Source organism: Pogona vitticeps, chromosome 2 (assembly GCF_051106095.1).
Source record: "Pogona vitticeps strain Pit_001003342236 chromosome 2, PviZW2.1, whole genome shotgun sequence".
NCBI lineage: Eukaryota > Metazoa > Chordata > Lepidosauria > Squamata > Agamidae > Pogona > Pogona vitticeps.
The window spans coordinates 105,200,804-105,219,996 of record NC_135784.1 but is presented as its reverse complement, the minus strand read 5'-3'; the positions used below and the strand labels follow the sequence as shown (position 1 = coordinate 105,219,996).

The following is a 19,193-nucleotide window of genomic DNA, read 5'->3' as shown; positions in this document are numbered from 1 at the left end:
CTTTAAGGTAACGCACAGACCCTGAACTTATCCGTTCTGGCTACCTAGATAGAAACCTGAACCTATCAGGTATGTACTATCTGACGAACAGTTGTACCCAGTCTGACCCACAGACTCCAACTCCACTTCTCCACGTCAGCTCTCTTACGAAGGACTTCCCCCAAATATATACAGTACAGCTCCTCCCCCCTGATGTCCCGCCTTCCACTCCCCATAGGATGGAACTTTCCCTCCAAACCCATGACAGACAGGTACCATCAGTGCTGTATGTGACAGTTATATACAAACTTTCAGTATATATGTGGAATGTATTAATGTTTTATTGAGTCTGCTATAGAATCTGTAGCTACTTCTGCCTGTAGTTTGTGGCTAGACATCATATTGTACATGTTTGAGGATATCCAGCATAGTTCAGTGTTACAGAGAGCTAGTTATTTATAGTTGTGCTGAAAGCTTATTTATCATTCATATCCAAATATTGGCAAGTGGGAATCACATTGCATCATGTCTCATTCACTGGCATTGAATGTGATGAGCTGTTTGTTCTTTTGCTAGTGGAAACTTTTAGACAACAATCTCATCTCTAAACCCTCAGACTTCTGTGGTAGTGATTTCATCACAAGGAGATACTTTGAAAGCTGGTAACGCTGAATATGTGAATGACTGTTTCTTTTTGGCATGATACATGGCGGTCACCTGTACATTTGTTTCGGTCAGGTTCAGGCTGTTGTTAACCATGAAGAAATTAAGAAATTCTCAAAGCAGTCAAAAGTATTTGTGATGCCCAACCTGTGAGCATGTTGTCCCTTCTCGGATCCAATGACTCAGTACTCATCATGGAAAGATTTTGCAGAGGTGGGCTGAGTTTTTTTCAAAAAGTTTTGAACAGACCATTTGAACTCTTTGAGAAGTTAATTGGCAGGCTGCTGCATGTGCCAATCAACGTGGATTTAAAAAAATGATTTTTAAAAAATTCAAATTGATTTAAATTGCTGCCAGTTGCTGGTGGTTCAACGGTTTTGTGGAACCCCCGCCCCCCTTCTCTCCTCTCTGGAAAAAAACATAAAACACAGTTAATCAACTTTTCCATGAAAAAGCCCCAGGGGCAGATGCAGTTCCAGCAGAGATATGTAAAAAAACAGTAGTGATAAACTTCAACACTTGACACACCTATTTCAAGAAATGTGGGCAGAAGGTGAAATCTTCAGGACTTCAAAAATGCAACAACGATACATTTTTACAAAAGAAACGGCGACCGCCAACTTTGTGACAGTCACCGAGGCATCTCGCTCCTGAATGCTGCTGGGAAAATTCTGGCAGGAATCTTTCTGAATCACTTCATAGGGCACTTGGAAAGAGGCCTTTTACCAGAAACTCTTTACGGCTTTTGTTAAGGGACAAGGGACTTTGTCATTTGTTAGCTGCAAGAAAAGTGTCAAGCAATGTTCCCCCTAAGCTGCATGGCTGTACTTCTGCAGTTAGTGTTGTTGCTCATTTGGTTCTGATTGCCGCTGGAACTTTGCATGCACAGGGAGGGTTTCCCCTCAATGCTGGTGGAAGATTAGAGGGAACGTTGGTGTCAAGAGGAGCATATAAACTTCATACAAGTCATTCTTTGATTTAACTAAAGCTTTTGACATGGTGTGCAGAGGAGTCTGTGGAAGATTATGAAGGAAATTGGGTGTCCTGAGGCATTCACACATATCATTTGAAAAATTACATGATAATACATAAATGTCCTCTCTGATCCATTTTCTGTTACAAACAGAGTAAAACAAGCTTTTATTTATTGATGACTTAATGCAATCACACATCTGGGTTTTCATAGAATCATAGAATAATGAAGTTGGAAAGGGCCTGTGCGGCCATCAAGTCCAACCCCCTGCTCAATGCAGGAATATTCAAAGAAGTCTTGATCTGTTCTTTTCAGCTTGTAACAACTTCAGCCTGAAGATCAATACTGATGAGATGGTGGTGATGTATCAACCTGCTCCAGGTTTATCTTTGAGGAACCAGTTTTGAAGGTATACAAACATCCCTTTGTGCAATAGATAATATATATTGGGAGCACTATCTCCTGCTGTATTCTCTTTGCTGATATAGTAACCTCATGGATCTAAACCCTTTGGAATGCTTTTTCATCCTCTGTATGAAGTCAGAATCAGATTTTCTATTAAGCTGAAGATGTACAAAGCTTTTGTTCCATCCTTTCTACTTTATGGAATGGAGACTTGGACTATTTATTAATGCCATACAAAAAGGTTCATTCATTTTTAACTTAGCTGTATTTGAAGAATTCTCAGCATCAAATGGGAGGATAGACTCCCTTGCAGTGAAGCAAGCACAGATGACAGGCATCTTTACAATCTTGAACCATTTACAGCTTCATTGAACTGGCCGTTTTTGTTAGGATGTTGGGTAACCATCTCCCAAAATGTATTTTCTATGGAAAGTTGGGGGGGGGGGCTTGATTGTGTGATGTACAAAAGAAACAATTCAAGGACACGCTGAAGACAACATTGAAAGTCTGTCACATTGTCCATGTCAACTGGGAAGTTCTTACTCAAGACTGAAATGTCTGTTGAAATATTTCAAACAAGGGGTCAAAGAATCTAAACTAAAAAAAAGTCAAGGATGCACAAGGGAAAAATGAGGAAGCCTAGAATTAGCTAACCTGCCCCCACTGTTTCTGTGTCTTCTGGGCTTGTATTGGGCTAATTAGTCACCTGCATCTCCATCAATGTGCTGTTGAATGCTTACTACTTTTCCCCCCTTAATGATGAATCTGATGGATTTTTGTTTTTAAAAATGAAGTGTGGACTGCATCTATAAGGGCCGTATTGTAGAGGCAGAGTTACTTTGTATGAAAAAAAAATGTACATACAGTTTCTCAGCTACCGTCCAGGATGCTCAGACTGCGAAAGACTCTATAGAAAGCCATTGCCAATCAGTCCCCACAGTTGATGGACTGATACATTATTGATTACTCTGTTCTAGGAACAAGTAATGTAGTTTAGACCTTGATAGTCAAGGTAGTTAAATAGATTGATTTTGATGTCCTTGATTTGTGTCAAACAGCAGAGCAGGCATATTTCCTAGAGTGCTTTGTTTTGCTACATATGATAAGATTTACATCAGCTCCATTGGCTGTCAATCTGTTTCCAGCACAATTACAAGTGCTAGTTTTAACCTATAAACCTATATAACCTAAGGTTGGGTCAAAGTTATCTCAGTTATGAGCCTGCCCAGATGTTGAGATCGTCAGGAGGCTTTTCTCTCAGTTCTACCACTCTCTTGATGGGAACATGGGAGAGGGCCTTCCCTGTTGCTGCTTCCAGACTCTTGAACTCCCTCCCAAAGGAGGCCAGGCTGGCCTCATCTTTGCTGTCCTTTCACAAGCTTCTGAATCTGTTTTTGTAAGGCCTTTACCTAACATTTTAAACATAGTACTATTCTTCTTTGATATTTGAATAATTTACTGTTTTTAGCTTTCAGTGTTGTGTTTTAAATGATGAAAGATGCCTTGCAGAGTGGATTTGATTTAAATCATGATATAAATTTTAAAATTGGAAATTTTTAATGACAAACTAAAAAACCAAATCTTTTAAGTTTAAGTCATGTTTTAAATCGTGATTTTAATCAATTTGATTTTTTAATTTTTTTTCTCCACCCTGTTTGGGTCCTTTTTTAAGGAGAAAGGCAAAGAAAATTATTTAAATAAATAATAATATATAGCCTGTGAAATTGGATGAAATGCTAAGTGTTTCAGAAAAATGTTCAGTCTTATACTGTCACATAGCTTCTTTACTAAAAGTTGCTGTCATGAGTTGGTAGTGCTTATTTCGGTATTTAATATTTCTGACTTCTGTTGGAATGTAGAGTAGAAACTTCATTATGGAATTATCAGAGAGCTACTTTGAAAATACATGTTGGGGGAGGAGGGAAAGAACTTACCATTTCTATTATTGTTCTTGTCAGTAAGTACCACAAAGAGATTGTTGTTACTGTTAACAGTTTTATTCAAAGCAATATGTTATACAGTTGCTTTCACTAAACGGAAGCACAAAAGTGCTACAAGATTAAAGTTCATGCATGTGATGATACTAAGCCAGGATTTAGTTCTGAATAGACATGAGATATTCGTATATGTATCCCTGGGAATACTAATACAAATATCTGCACCACAGGTGCCCAAGAGGTCCAGTCCCTCCCACCTCCATTGGCAGGTCCAATTAATGGTTGGTGTGTGGTATGTAGGTCCGGCGTCATTCCTGTCATGCCAGTTGCAGAAGTAGTTCTTCTGGCGCTTCCCTGCCTCCCTGTGCAGCTTGACCACTCCCGCAAGGAGGCAGGATGACGTGTCCCCTTGCTCAGCTGTTGAATAGGAATATCCCATGTCTAGTTCTGAATACAGTGAATAGCTACAGTGCTTGTGCTTCATCTTCTTTTCTGGAGAACAATTTACAGTTTTGACAATATAACTCTAAAATTAAGAGAATTTAATTGAAGATAGAGATCTGGTGTGGTGGATATGACCCCAGAGACGTTGTTTTAAATCCTTGCTTGGCCACGGTAATTCAGTGGGAGATTGGGGTGGTAAATTACTCATTAAATATTTCACAAATCTTGAAAACCTTTCTCCATAACTTGGGAACAATATCATGTGCATAACATATTAAAACATATTTAAAAGGCAGTACACTTTTTTTGTAGGGGGGACGTGACAAATAAAGCTTATTATATCTAATTTTAGTTATTCTCTCTTGATAACTTTTAAAGTAATACACATTAAAGTTTTTGTTTAACTTTGGAGTCAGATTGTCACCACTCATGTTGTGTTGTTACCCAGTGTGATGTAGTGATGTAGTGACAGACAAGGACTCGGGAGATCTAGGTTCAAATCCCCTTTAGCCATGGAAACTCACAAGAGTTGGTGGTGGTTTGGAACTAATTAAAATTACTCCTTAAATATCTTACTTTGAAAACCCTTTTAGTGTCATGTAAGTTGGCTCCAACTTGGTGGCAGATAATACACATAAGATGTTGTATTTAGTAAGTGGTTCTCTTTTTAAGTCCTTTGGTAGTGTATGTTTTATAGATTATACACAGGATTTGAAATTTTAGTCTGCACAACAATTTATATGCATGCATTTTTTTAAAAAATGTATTTGATATGAAAGCCTTGTCTCACCAAAAAAGTACTGAAACATTTATAATATGACCTTACTTAGATGTGTTGTATTCTTTGTGGGTTATTTAAATTGCAATCCTATTTATTTATTTATTTATTTATTTATTTATTTATTTATTTACTTATTTACTTATTTACTTATTTACTTATTTATTTACTTACTTGCTTATTTATTTATTTATTTATTTATTTATTTATTTATTTATTTATTTATTTATTTATTTATATATATCCCGCCTATCTGGTCGTGTCAGGACCACTCTAGGCGGCTAACAACATTAAAAAGTCATACAATAAGTATACGTATAAAAACAATTTTACATAACAGAAATACTAAACAGAATGGGGAAAACTGAAGGAGAGGGAGAAGGGAGGGAAAAAGGGGCATCAGGAATTATCTGATGGGAAGGCCTGCCTAAACATCCATGTTTTTAATTAATTCTTGAAAATACCCAGCGAGGGAGCCATGCGAATCTTAGGAGGTAGGTTGTTCCAGAGGCGAGGAGCCACCGCCGAGAAGGCCCGATTTCTTGTCTTCTCCTTCCGGGCCTCCCTCGGCGTTAGGTTCCTCAGCCTCACCTCCTGGCTTGCGCGAGTGACATGGGTAGTTCTTGGCGGGAGAAGGCGTTCCGCCAAGTATCAAGGTCCTAAACTGTTTAGGGCTTTATATGTGAGCATCAACACTTTGAAGTCGATGCGGAATCGGATGGGCAGCCAATGCAATGCGGCCAGAGTGGGTGAAATATGTTGGTATTTTCTCACTCCACTGAGTAATCTGGCCGCCGCATTCTGCACCACCTGCAGTTTCCGCAGCAGCCTCAAAGGTAGCCCCACGTAGATTGCATTACAGTAGTCTAATCTTGAGATTACGAGCGCATGCACCAAGGTGGTGAGCGCCCCAACATCAAGGTAGGAAACCAGCTGGGCTATCCGCCTAAAATGAAAAAAAGGCGGTGCGGACCACAGACGCCACCTGGGATTCCATAGTGAGCGCTGGGTCCAGATGGATCCCCAAGCTGTGGACCCCATCCTTGGCGGGCAGGGTCACCCCCCCAAAGGAGAGGGAGTTTCCCAAATCCCCAACTGTCGGGGCGCCCATCCTTAGTACCTCCGTCTTGTCCGTGTTCAGCCTCAGCCCGTTCTGCATCCATTGCAGTACAGTCCCCAGGCAGCTCTGAAGGGACAGAACGGTATCTCCTGCAGTTGGTGAAAAGGAGATGTAGAGCTGCGTGTCGTCCGCATACTGGTGACACGAAGCACCACACCCCCTGATGACCCCACCCAGCGGCCTCATATAGATGTTAAATAGCATTGGGGAGATAATCGACCCCTGTGGAACCCCACAATTGAGGCTCCACGGGGCCGAGATTCTCTCCCCAAGCTGAACTCTCTGGGGGCGGTCCTCCAAGAAGGAACGGAGCCAGGACAATGCCAGGCCACCTATTCCCAACTCGGAGAGCCTCCCCAGGAGGATACCATGGTCAATGGTATCAAAGGCCGCTGAGATGTCGAGGAAGACCAACAGGGACATTTTTCCCCTGTCGGCCTCCCTCAATAGGTCATCACACAGGGCGACCAAAGCCGTTTCTGTGCCGTGGCGCGGTCTGAAGCCCGACTGGAATGGATCCAGGGCATCCTATGTACATTTAAATTGTAAATCTTGTTGCTTGATGGTACTTAATTCTTTGCCATCATGTATAACAGAAGTGGATGAAGAGGAAGATGTGACTCAACTTCCTACAAATGTTCATATTTTTAAAAAATTCAGAAAAGCCCCTTGTGTCCTTCAAGAATCACAGGAAGCAATTTTGTCATGGTTGTTGTGGGTTTTTCGGGCTCTTTGGCCGTGTTCTGAAGGTTGTTCTTCCTAACGTTTCGCCAGACTCTGTGGCCGGCATCTTCAGAGGACAGGAGTAGCACTGACCAGAGCACAGAGTGCAAAGAGTCCAAAAAACCCACAACAACTATTAGATCCCGGCTGTGAAAGCCTTCACGAATACAATTTTGTCATGTTTGCAAGGATCAAGCATTTCTCATCACAAACATATAGCAGCAGTATAGTAATTTTTTAAAATAAATGGCCACCAGAGGATTGAGTGGCATTTTCAGAGAAGAAACATTTTTAAAGAAAAGCATTTTTAGACTAGTGAGGGCATAGGAGTGTGTGTTGTCTTATAGGGTCCAGAGCTAGGCATACATGCAGTTCTCAGGCCTCTGGAAGCTGCCCACCCTGATATGTAGGATTGCAGTTATTTACCACTTTATTTCAGTTATTTTACTTGATACACGCTGGTTCCCTTAGTACAAAATCACTATCTTTGAATTGTCTGTAAAGGAAGGAAACTGTCGTATAATTGATTGCATCTTTCATTTGGGCTGTCAGACTTGAGTATGGTTATGAGTTGTGTCTGCTTTTCACACTAATGGCTTGCCATTTGTAACATCTAAGGGTGGGGTAGATGTTATGAGTGTCTCCATTGCCTAGCACCAAAATTCTCAGTACTGTATCACCATTCTCACCCTAGTTTCCCAGTGCATTGCTTTCTTTGAGCTATGAAAGCTCAAAGATCAGTTAGTTTAATACATGTAATGTGAATATATTCATAAAATACATTTACGATTACTGATATTACATGAGTTAACAATCTATACAGTTAATATTTAATTATGTTATTGTATATGTTGAGGCTATGATATCCATATTTTGAGGGATATTTAGCCCATTTGACTATGGACTGCTACTAAATTCACTAATATTATATCACATTTTTTTTAATGAATGAGAGCTTATTTATTACATTTTCTTGACTTAGGCAATTGACAGATGTGCAGGAATGAACCCAACTCCAATATAAATGTTCTAGTGTGGGACCACAATTGGACTCCAATGTTTATACTGTATATTTTAATATAGTTGACTCCCTCAGGGTAAACTTAGTGTTTGAAGGACCCTTTTATGTTCTCCAGCTCCTCTATTAGGAAAAAGAAATGAGTACAGCTTGCAGCTTGCTTTTGGTTTTGTCGTAAAGCTAATTTTGTATGCAACTATTGGCAATTTAGTCTACTGAAACACTAATTAAAGCTGCTTGTTTAATTGTATGTCCTCTAGCCATGTTTAAAGTAAAAATAAGACTGGAAGAACTTCATTGTTTCCAACATACCCTGACAGGTACACAGGTCAAACGGTTCCGGATAAGCTGTGGATGCTGCTCAAATTTTTTAATTTCATTTCTGTTTAAGAGGGAAATCATTATTATTTTATTTAAGGCAATAGGTTATGCTTATATATTTTATGCATTCATTTTAAGGAGACAGAGTTGAAATCAGTGCATTATTTACAGTTTATGCAAGGATCATTCTGCAGCTAGTAGTAAACTCACTAATGGGGTAAATCTACTGTGATATAATCTGTGTAATAACTCATTTGCCAGATTTCTGTTGTGAAGAAACTTTGAACTTGTCATATCTGGTATTTTTTCAATGGCAGTTTATAACACTCAAAATTTTACTGTGGGGCATCTATTTTTGTGTCTAGCTGTTACACTTTAAACATTGTTTTCCCTCCCCCAAAAAGTGAGTATAATGGAAAGTTCAGGTGTTATTTTCCAGCTCTTTTGAACTGCTGCCTTGTGCAAAGCAGTCAAGCAATTGAACTTTTGAGAACAGTGCTGTTACTGAAGTTGGCATACCATTGCATCTACTGTTACAGAAGAAAAGTTTATGCAATGGGGATTTCCTTCCACTTTCTCCCTACTCAAGTTTCAGTGCCATCTATTGAACATTAGGGTATCCTTAAAATTTAGAAACTTTCAGAAATTTGTCAGTCTTCCTTTTACCACGCTCAAACTTGATTGAAAATAATGAATGGGCTAAATCAGGGGTGTCCAACCTTTCACCTTCCCTGGGCCACATGAGAAGATGAAAATTTGGTTTGGGCCACACATAAAATAAAATAACACTAACAATACCTGATCATCCAAAAAAACCCCCCATAGAAAACATAGTTAACATATTAAACTTACTTGGAAATGAAGTTAGTGAGATGTTTGACATTGTTTCTCAGGGAGTGAAATACACTAGCTTTTACTGACATTCTCGACACCATTAATTTTCCCCATGGAGATGATCAAACATAAGCCCACAAGGACTTGCTTTCAGCCAATATAATCTCTTTTCTGTACTTCTTTTCATGTTAAAGTTAGTGACATATAATATGCCAGTTTAAGGGGAGGTCTATTGCCAGAAGAAAATCAAATCTAACTTTTCTGAGTTGATTTGTGGTCTATTTGCAAGAAGGTCCAGCAGCTAGCAAGGACCCGGCATCTCTGTTTGAGCTGCTTTTCCCCTCTCAGCACCATACATACCAACCAGTCTCGTGAGGTAGAGAAGACACAACCACAGATGGAAGACACAGTCAGCTCCTTTCAGGAGGGTCTTTTGAAAGTTTGCTGTAAACCAAAAGTTGAGCTGGCAGCACACAACAGTTGTACAGAGGGCCATATGTCCTCCATCATCAAAATGCCAGCTATGACTACAACCACAAACACACACACCATTTGTACATGGGCCTGACAGGAAAAATTGCCATTAAAAGTGGTGCACCAGCTGCACCTGTTCCATGAGATGTCTGACTTGGCTACAGTGCCACATGCCTTATGACATCACGCTTGGATGTCTGGAAAGGGCTCTATGCGGGGTTGCCTCTAAAGATGGTTCGGAAACTTCAGCTGGTTGAAAATGCAATAGCAAGACTACTGATTAGGGCTGGTGATAGGGAACATATCCTGCTACAAGAGCCGGACTCGCGTGCTTTCTAGTTTTTCCTTCTGGGTGTCTCCCGGGGGGGGGGGGAGTCAGAGAAGATGGCCGAGGTGGGGCTGGGCGCAGCTGGGATTCAAGCTCCGCTGGGGGGACTCCTGAGCCTTGGCATTGGCAGGGCCAGGAGAGGAGTCATCAGACAGTGAGGGGGAGCACGAGGGACCCCAGAAACTCATTCGTAAAGTGTCCACCTCAGGCCAGATCCAGAGCAAGGTGGGCGAGTGAGTGAGTGAGAGAATGGGGTGCGCTGCTGTCTTGGCGCGGAGAAAGGGGGGGGTCGGGCAAGGCAGGGATACTGGAGTGGAGCTCAGTGGAAGTGGTAGTGCTGCCCGAGCCGCGCCTGAGGTATGTAGCTCGGAGTGCTTTCCCTTGGAGTCGGTGGGAGCGAGGAGGGCACTGATGGGCAGTGGACAGAACCCGAGTGCCTTCCACTGATTTGTCAACGGAAGAAGGGGTGGTTGTTTGTCTTTTTTGGGGGAAGGGCTAGTTTGTTCCGAGAAAGACCCCGCCAATGGTCTCTGTCCAGAGCTGCCAGCGGCTTCTTGTTTTGTTTTATGTACTCTCTCCCTCTCCCCCCTTTCTTGGCCCGATGGTGAGAGACTTGGATCTCTTCCGTTCCTCTTCATCCTCCTCCGTCCAGCTGCATCCGCACCTGTCTCCCTCCCCCTCCTTGTGTGGCTGGAGCTTTGCCACTCCTGCTCCAGAGGAAAAGCGACTGCTGCAACCCCGGTGAATGTCAGTCCTGCTCGTTGTCGTTGCTTCTGTTTCCTTGTTTCCCTCCTCCCAGAGCTTGATGGAGAAACTAGCTGCAAGCTGAATCTGTCCAAACAAGCCGCTTCAACATTTCCCTTCCTTGGCTGCACCACAGTTTTGAAACTCACACTGTTGCTCAGGGGGACCTTTCCTTAGCTGAATCCTTCCCTTCCCTTTTTTTCAGAGTCGAGGTGGAGAACAGAAGAGTTTTTTAAAGAAGTGTTTGTGTTATGTGCCTTTTATTCATCCCCCTTGTCTCTTCCCAAGTGTTTGTTTTCTCTGTGTTTGGACAGTACTGGAATGAAATAATCCAGATCTGTCCCCAAAGGAATACTTAAGAAGGACATGAGGCTCATGGTAACATTTTTAAAACTTCACAGGGAAAACACTCCTTTTGTCTGCAGAGCCAAGGAGACATATCCCGCGCTCCCACGGGGCGGAGGCAAGGTCCAGCAGTGCCTTTTGTTGTTTTTCTCCCAGCGGGGAGGGAAGAGGAGGGGACGGGAGGCAACGGCTCCGCTGCGTTCTGCAGTCACGTTCTGCATTTCCTGCGTTTCGGCTTCCAAACAGCCCTGGGTGCCCAGGCAGGAAGAAGCGGCCGACCGCGGGGGAGAAGGGTTGGGTCGCGCGGCGGCTGCAGCAACGCGCCTGCCCCAGATGAGCTCAGCACTGGGCGAGGGGGCAGGTGCTCAGCTGCTAGAGGGATGATGATGATGATGACGACGATGACTCGGAAGCGCCCTTGTGGTTGCGTTGCACTGGGCCACATTATGAGCCGACCTGGGCCGCATGCGGCCCGGGGGCCGTGGGTTGGATAAGACTGGTCTAAATACTAAACAGTTGTAATGTGGCTTCTTTTCTTTGACAACAGAGAGTCTCAAGGCACCTCAAAGACTAGAGGTTTTATGTACTATAAGCTTTATGAAGAAATGAGTTATGCACTGTGGAAAGCTTAAGCCAGAAAATTTATTAGGCTTTTAAGTTCACAAGACTGTTTTTGCTCTGACAGACTGACATAGTGATCCCTCAGAAGTCTTTGTGCATCTTCTAGTTCTATGCAGAGTAAATAGCAAACTAATTGTATAGTACAATTTACAAATGATGTAAATGTAATCTATTTCTTGGCTTAAATGATTCCTTGAACTTGATGGGAATCCTATTAGACTCTTCTGTTAGATGCATGACTTATATTTAGAGCAGTAGGTCAAATAAAGCAAGGTTCTGTTACATTAGATTTCAGTAAGCTCATTATATAAGAAAATCTCTCAAATTCTTTACGCACAAAGGCCAATAGCTTTTGATTCTGTGAGGAAGCATAGGTATGTTTAGAGGTTGCTGTAATTTTGGATATGTTTACTGAAATACATATTTAGAGTAGAAATGTCATTTTTAGGGAACCTAGAAACAGCAAAGCTGACAGCATGCAACGGAGGATGGACACGAAGGAGGCTCTGTTGGGAACAGAAAGAAAGAAAAATGAGGTAGATCAAAAGTAGATGGCACTTGTTATATATGGGGATGTCTCTTTAACAGGCTGCTGGTGGGAGGTGAATGGCATAAGCAATAAAAAGAAAAGGTGGATTTTAATATTGTTTTAATTTTGATAGTGCTTTTCATTCTGTTCTCAATCTGCCTATTTTAACTATGGAGATTTGTTTTAAAAATACAGTGGGAGGGGGTTTCATACCAGAGAAATTGTAGACATTTTGCCAGTGTCATGTCAGTACTTGACATGCCTAGGCAGCATAGTTTTAAAGAAAACCCACTGGCACATGTTTAAAGAGGAGAGGGGATTCTTAATACATCTTATATACTTTCAAGGTTATCACTTACCTGCCTTTCTTGTTTTATGTAATCAAATTGTTTTTGTTCATAGCAACATGAACCGTGAAGACCGGAATGCGCTGCGTATCAAAGAAAGAGAGAGGCGCAATCAAGAGATTCAACAGGGTGAAGAAGCTTTTCCACCAAACTCTCCTCTCTTTGCTGAACCATATAAAGTTGTAAGTGCATTTTAAAAAAGTTTTACTGTACTCCAGTGATTTGAAGATGATTCAGAGTTTTCTGTAATCTAATAAAGCAGGTATTTCTTTGAAAATACTTTAAATATATGTATTTAATATTGCAACTCCAAGTCTCACACCCACAAGAATTCTGTAATAGTGAGACATTCCTAAGGGGTTGCAGAATGAGAGATTTATACCTTGTGCTCCAAATGCAAGTAACACTAGAAGGAGGATCATTTTGGTAATTAAAATACCTTTAAGGTACTTGGTCCTTTTGAAATATGCTAGTGAAATATCAAAATTCAATGTAAATGGAATTGAGGAGGCTCCCTACACTTTGCAGCCCTCCTCTGTAACTTCAAAACAAACCCTATCGTGCCTGGGGATGGTGTTGGTGCCTTTCTGTTGGGGCTGCCAGGACATATTAGTGTTCTGGTGCTGTAACCATATCAACAGATCAACAATCTGTTTAAAAGAAAGAATGAAAAATGCCAGTATGCAGTTTTCCACACTTGAAAGTAGTCTGCAATTGACAAGTCCAAATGTAAGACGTCAGAATAGAAATAACTGAAATATTTGTGAAGATTATAGTTACTGTACTTTTTATCTTTGAAACAAAAATTGCAACTTTTGTTTCAAAGATAAACTGCTCTGTAGATGATAACTGGTTGAGCTTAAAGTTTTCAGTGTATGAGGATATGATTCATTATGTGTATGATATCCATTGTGATAATTTCCATCTGCTTTGTTGATGCGATTACCTAATTGTACTAATGATAACCACATTTGAAACTAGGCTTGAAGAAAAGCTGGGTTACAAAACTTGGGTCGATATAGGGTGCATTTTGTTTTTTAGTTTATTCCATTTGTCTCTGTTTTCAGTATTCTGTTCTATGAAGCTGTAGACCAGTTCTGAAATAAAAGCTATTTACGTTAAAGTTTTTTTAAACAATGAAGCATAGTAGTTGTCATTTGCAAGACATAGAGCTGTAATGAGTATTCTTGCCACTGACCATGAGACAATTCTATATGTATGTAGGCAGGCTAGATAAACTTTCTATTTTAATGCTCAGTAAAGCAGTAGTTTGCAGTTACCTTCCTCCAAGAGATCCTGTAATGTGCATGTGGATCCCACCCTCTGTTCTTGTTTGATTTCCAGTCAGCTGCCAATTGATTATATAATCTGAACACAGAAATGTGTTAGCACTTTCCTGTTGGAAATGCAGAGGTCCTTGGGGAATGGAAGAAGCATGGGGAAGAATCAGTTCTTTTCTTCCATTTTCACTTTTCTCTAGTGCTTCTCTAACTGAGGAGGAGAGTGAGAAAGGAGAGAGGAAAGAGTACAATGTGGTGCTTCTGCTCCTTTTGCATCTTGCCCTTGTGTTTTTCAAAACAATTACCTCTCCATACAGAGTTGAAGTGTAGGATGTTCTAGAAAATGGTTTTTGCCTTCCTAAGAGAGATCATTATTCTGGTTGACCAGCAGACACTGAAGAAATGTTGTAAATCTTTTAACTGTTAAATATGTTTGAAAGAGATGACGGGAAATGCAGACGTTGCCAAAAGTAAAAAATTCTTCAATTTTTTTTATATTTTATTTGAAACATCAGGTATAATGTAGGCATGACTGGAGGTGACAGATATAGAGTGTGATTAAGCAAGAGTAGAACACATGTTACCTAGAACCAACTGTATTAATGAAGGTTATGAGCATTATAGTGAATCTTTGCAGTCCAAAGAAATACATTTTTGTCTAGTGTGTTTATATATTGTGCTTATATTTTACAGCTTTTAGGAATTTTTGAATTTTGAAGGATATTTTATTAATTTATTTTACTTTGAAGCTTAGTTTATATTTAAGTGGACAGTTTCAAGTCAGAAGTTCACACAGCATTTCTTCTGACGTAAGAAGCTTTTGGAGCCTTCGAAGTAAACCAAATATAGCTTGGCTGGCAGCTGTCTCATTGGGTTTGATTCTAGGGCTGCATAGATCCTAAGTGGACATGGCATGTCCTGAGGGTTTTAAAGGAGGGATCCTGAAAGTCCGGAAGCAAAGTTCACCTTCTGGTCTTCTGCAAAGTCAATCAGCACAGGAAGCAACAATGTATCTTACAAGTAGAGGGATCTCCTAAGACAGTTTATCACTGATTATATATCGTGACCTTATTTGCTCATTACTACAATAATAAATAGAAGGACTATTTTATTATTTTCTTTACTTTAAAGAGCTGTTACTTTATGAGATTTAAGTGTTGATAATATGTACATTTTAAAACATTTTAAAGGCATTTCATTATCTTGTTTCTAATGTATTAAATTTTTACTGTAAAATTGAAATTAAAGCTTTTTTTGAATATGTCAAAAGAGAGAAAGTTTCACAAGAGCAATATGGTTTAGAACTTTAAAAAGTAATTATTAATTGCTGGAATTTAATATATATTAAATATATTTTCTATTACACTCACAGACCAGCAAAGAAGATAAATTGTCTAGCCGTATCCAAAGTATGCTTGGAAATTATGATGAAATGAAGGATTTTATAGGTGACCGGTCACTGCAGAAGCTTGTTGGAACAGTACCATCAACACCAGATGAAAAATCAAATCCAAGTTTCTTTGGTGATCAGAGGCACAATACTGGTTCGCATCAGAGCAACAAATGGACACCTGTGGGTCCAGCACCTAGCACTTCTTCCCAGTCACAGAAACGGTCTTCAGGTTTACAGAGTGGACATGGTAGCCAACGCAGCAGTGGCAGCAGCTCTAGCAGTAGTGGTCAGAGGCATGATCGTGACACATATGGCAGTAGCGGGAGCAGCAGTAGCCGCAAAAAAGCCCAGCATGGATCTGAACACTCAAAGTCCCGTTCCTCCAGCCCTGGAAAACAATCAGCTGTTTCTTCTCTGAACCCTACTCATTCCAGATCTCATGGAAGTGATCATCACAGCAAAGAGCATCAGCGCTCAAAATCTCCACGAGACCCTGATGCCAACTGGGATTCACCCTCCCGTGTACATTCATTTTCTAGTGGTAGCCAATCTTTTCCTCCTTCACTCATGTCAAAATCTAACACAATGTTGCAGAAGCCTACTGCCTATGTAAGGCCTATGGATGGTCAGGAATCCATGGAACCAAAGCTATCATCTGAACACTACAGTAGCCAGACTCACAACAACAATATGAATGAACTGAAACCTAGTAGCAAAGCACATCTAACAAAACTGAAAATTCCTTCTCAGCCACTTGATGTAAGTTGACTTTTAAAAATGAGTTACGGAGTGGAGAGAGTTATTACATAGTCACTCTCATGACTTATTCCATAGATTAAGGAAGTTTACCAAAAGAATACCTGCACCAGAATTGAAATTCAGTAGTAATAAATGCATTTAACTGAATAGAAGAGTAAAGATTTTTAAAGCTTCAATTTCCCCCATGTTTGTTCTAATTCTTTGATGGTTGAAAGATTTATAACCTTCTCTACTGTCATTTTGTTACTGAGCATTGATAATGTTTGCACAGCAGCGTTTTAGTTTTGTGAACACATGGCTCTAATAGCTTGAAATGCACACTGGTTTTGAAGTCATAATCAATATAAAACATTACATTGATTTTAATTACAGCTCAAGTGAGCTTCTGGTCAGATATAAAATGGTGCTAAACATTAATGTGTAATATATAGTAGTTTGCTAAGAAACATGGCCTCATCTTCATCCTAGTCACAGATTACTGTAAGATGGATTCCTTCCATTCACAGAAAACCTTTGATCTGAAGGAAGAGTCCCACACACAGAATGAGGTGGGAAGAGAAAAGAATTTTCATCTGCCTCTCCTGCCCCCTAATGCCTCCTGCAGATAATGTTCCAAAGGATTGGAAAACAGTATCTGATAGTGTTGAGGGCTTCTGAGAGAGGGGAGAGTTCAGCAGGAACTGCTTCCCCATCTTCTGTCAAAAGCATTCAGAGTGGGTGCTTGTTTCAGTAGAAGGAAACTGGATCCAGCATTCCATGTTTAAATAACAAAAGCAAAATATGTCTGTATTGTTCCTCTTTGCATTAGGCACACCTCTTCTGCAAAAACTGGGGGTGTTACTTTTCAGTCTGTTACATACCCTGTTTCCCTGAAAATAAGCCCTAGTATGATTTTTCAGGATGCTCATAATATAAGCCCTAACCCAAAAATACAGTGGTGCCTCGCTTAATAACGATAACCCGTTCCAGGGAAATTGCCTTGCGAAAACATCGTAAAGTGAAATTAAAAACCCCATTGAAACGCATTGAATGGGTTCCAGTGGGGTAAAAACTCACCGTCCAGCGAAGATCCTCCATATGGCAGCCATTTTTGCTGCTGTATAGTGAGGAATCCGTCCCTAAACACAGCGGGGATCCATTTTAAGCACCCGGTGGCCATTTTGAAATACCGATGATCAGCTGTTTTTGATAGTCATAAAGCAAAAAACAGTTCCCGAAGCAGGGAACCGATCATCGCTAAGCGAAATCCCCCCATTTAGACCATTGTTTTGCAATCGCAATTGCGATAGCAAAAAGATCACCGTAAAGCGGATTTGTTGTAATGCAGGGCAATCGTTAAGCGAGGCACCACTGTAAGCCCCAGTTAAGTGAAACCCCACCCTCCACCATTGTGTAGCAAACCAGAAGATGACATGACTGTATTTGAATAAATGTAGATTGTTGTACATGAAAAAAATTACACATCCCCTGAGAATAAGCCCTAATGCGTTTTTGGGAGCAAAAATTAATATAAAAGTGTGTCATTTTTGGGAAAACAAGACATTAAGATAAAATTAAGAGATAATATACGTAATTGCAACTATAAATTGCAGTATTTATTTTTGTACTTTGAATTAAATAATTCTTTATACCTCTGGGATTTTCTTTTTTCTCTGAGGGGGCCAAGAATGAATGGATATAAAAACTGGGTTGTATCAAAATATTTTCAGTGTACCTCAGAAAGAAGGTAATGAAATCTATATTGTTTAGAATGCTGTTTTTTAGTGGGAATTTAGAAAGGGATTTTTTTCTTTTAAATTGTATGTAAGGGACATTGAATGAGAAATTAAAGTTAAGTGTGTTTGCAAATTATTAAAGGAGGTGCCACTAGAAAAGTTAAGCGTGAAAGCTGGAGTTAGAGAGAAAGTTGTGACTTCGGCATTCTTTTAAATACTGTACATCTGGGTCTACCTGCTTCTTGTACCATAAGTGTCAGTTCCTTTCAGTACTTGTTTTGGATAGTCAGTCCTGAATTTGAACTGTTTATTAGGTTGTCTTTAGAATAAGGAATTTTCTACATGTGTTCAAATATTGAAATAGAGATAAATTTGTTAGCATTGACAGTGTTTGTCTCATTGCTGATTTGCAGGCGTCAGCATCTGGTGACATGAGCAGTGTGGATGAAATTCTAAAAGTAAGTTGCATGCTTATTTTGACTTTCAGGATTTATTAGGTAAATATATGGATTTTTTTTCATTCAGTCAAAATAGATTGCTTTAATATATTACTAAAATTTTCATTCATATTTAAATATTTGTGTAGGAAAAGTATATTTGGATTTTAAAACTAGTAATGAAAAAGAAGTCAGAAAATTCTTTAGTTTGTTTGGACATTGCAGAGTTTCTGCTGTATGCATAAAAAGTGCTACCTGCCTATTGTAGATTTTATTAGATTATATTACATTATATTAGATCCAGACTTAATCTTCTGTTTGCAGAAGACTAAATTCAGCACAAGAGAATATGATGGAAAATCCTTAGACCCTTTGAATGTGCTTTTTGAGTGCAGCAAGAGAAAACAGAATCACCCTGTTTCCCTTCTCCAGTGAGGGGTAGCCTATGAGTGGATTTTTAAAATGTTATTTATTTATCAAATTTCATTCTTCAGAATATCAGAAGGCTGTAAAATGGGCTCTAGGCAGAATGACTAATACTGGTTTTTAGGAGAACAAAAGAAAGCCTTCAGTAAAATGGCTATATCTAAAGACATGAATCACTTAATACAAGGAAGGACACTCCTCCAGAAATTAAGTGTCTTGAATCATTACTGTTTCAAAGGTACAGGCAAGTACAGTGGTGCCTCGCATAGCGAGGTGAATCCGTTCCGGATTCACCCTCGCTATGGGAAACATCGCTCAACGGAACAAAAAAATCCGTTAAAACGCATTAAACCAAGTTTAATGCGTTCCATTGGGCCCTAAACTTACCGTTGAGTGAAGCTTCTCCATAGGGGCGGCCATTTTCGCGCCCTCGGTAAGCGAGGGCGCGGCGGGAAAAGTTGCGGCAGCCATTTTGGAACTGCCGATCAGCTGTTCTCCCCGCTTCGTTGTGCGAAAATCGCTAAGCGAATCGCTTAGCGATCGTCGCACAGTGAAAAAACGCCATAGGGGCCATCGCCGAGCGAACGCTCCAGCGATGGC

The 19,193-nt window shown here is 40.2% G+C and overlaps 1 protein-coding gene across 8 annotated transcripts in view; it reads left to right on the top strand.

Moving 5' to 3' along the window:
• The window catches only part of AFF4 (ALF transcription elongation factor 4), a 71,328-nt gene that overhangs the window by 15,539 nt on the left and 36,596 nt on the right, over window positions 1-19,193 (top strand). For 2 of the 8 annotated variants that reach the window (XM_072990202.2, XM_072990203.2), the window contains exons 2-6: window positions 1,931-2,024; window positions 12,156-12,243; window positions 12,639-12,765; window positions 15,236-16,015; window positions 18,144-18,188. In XM_072990202.2, coding sequence (XP_072846303.2) covers window positions 12,239-12,243; window positions 12,639-12,765; window positions 15,236-16,015; window positions 18,144-18,188 — 957 coding nt within the window. In that variant the 5' untranslated portion in view covers window positions 1,931-2,024; window positions 12,156-12,238. Of the gene's footprint in view, window positions 1-1,930; window positions 2,025-11,527; window positions 12,244-12,638; window positions 12,766-15,235; window positions 16,016-18,143; window positions 18,189-19,193 lie in introns of those variants that run through there. The other 6 variants (XM_072990201.2, XM_072990204.2, XM_020813659.3 and 3 more) reach the window with 4 other exon arrangements.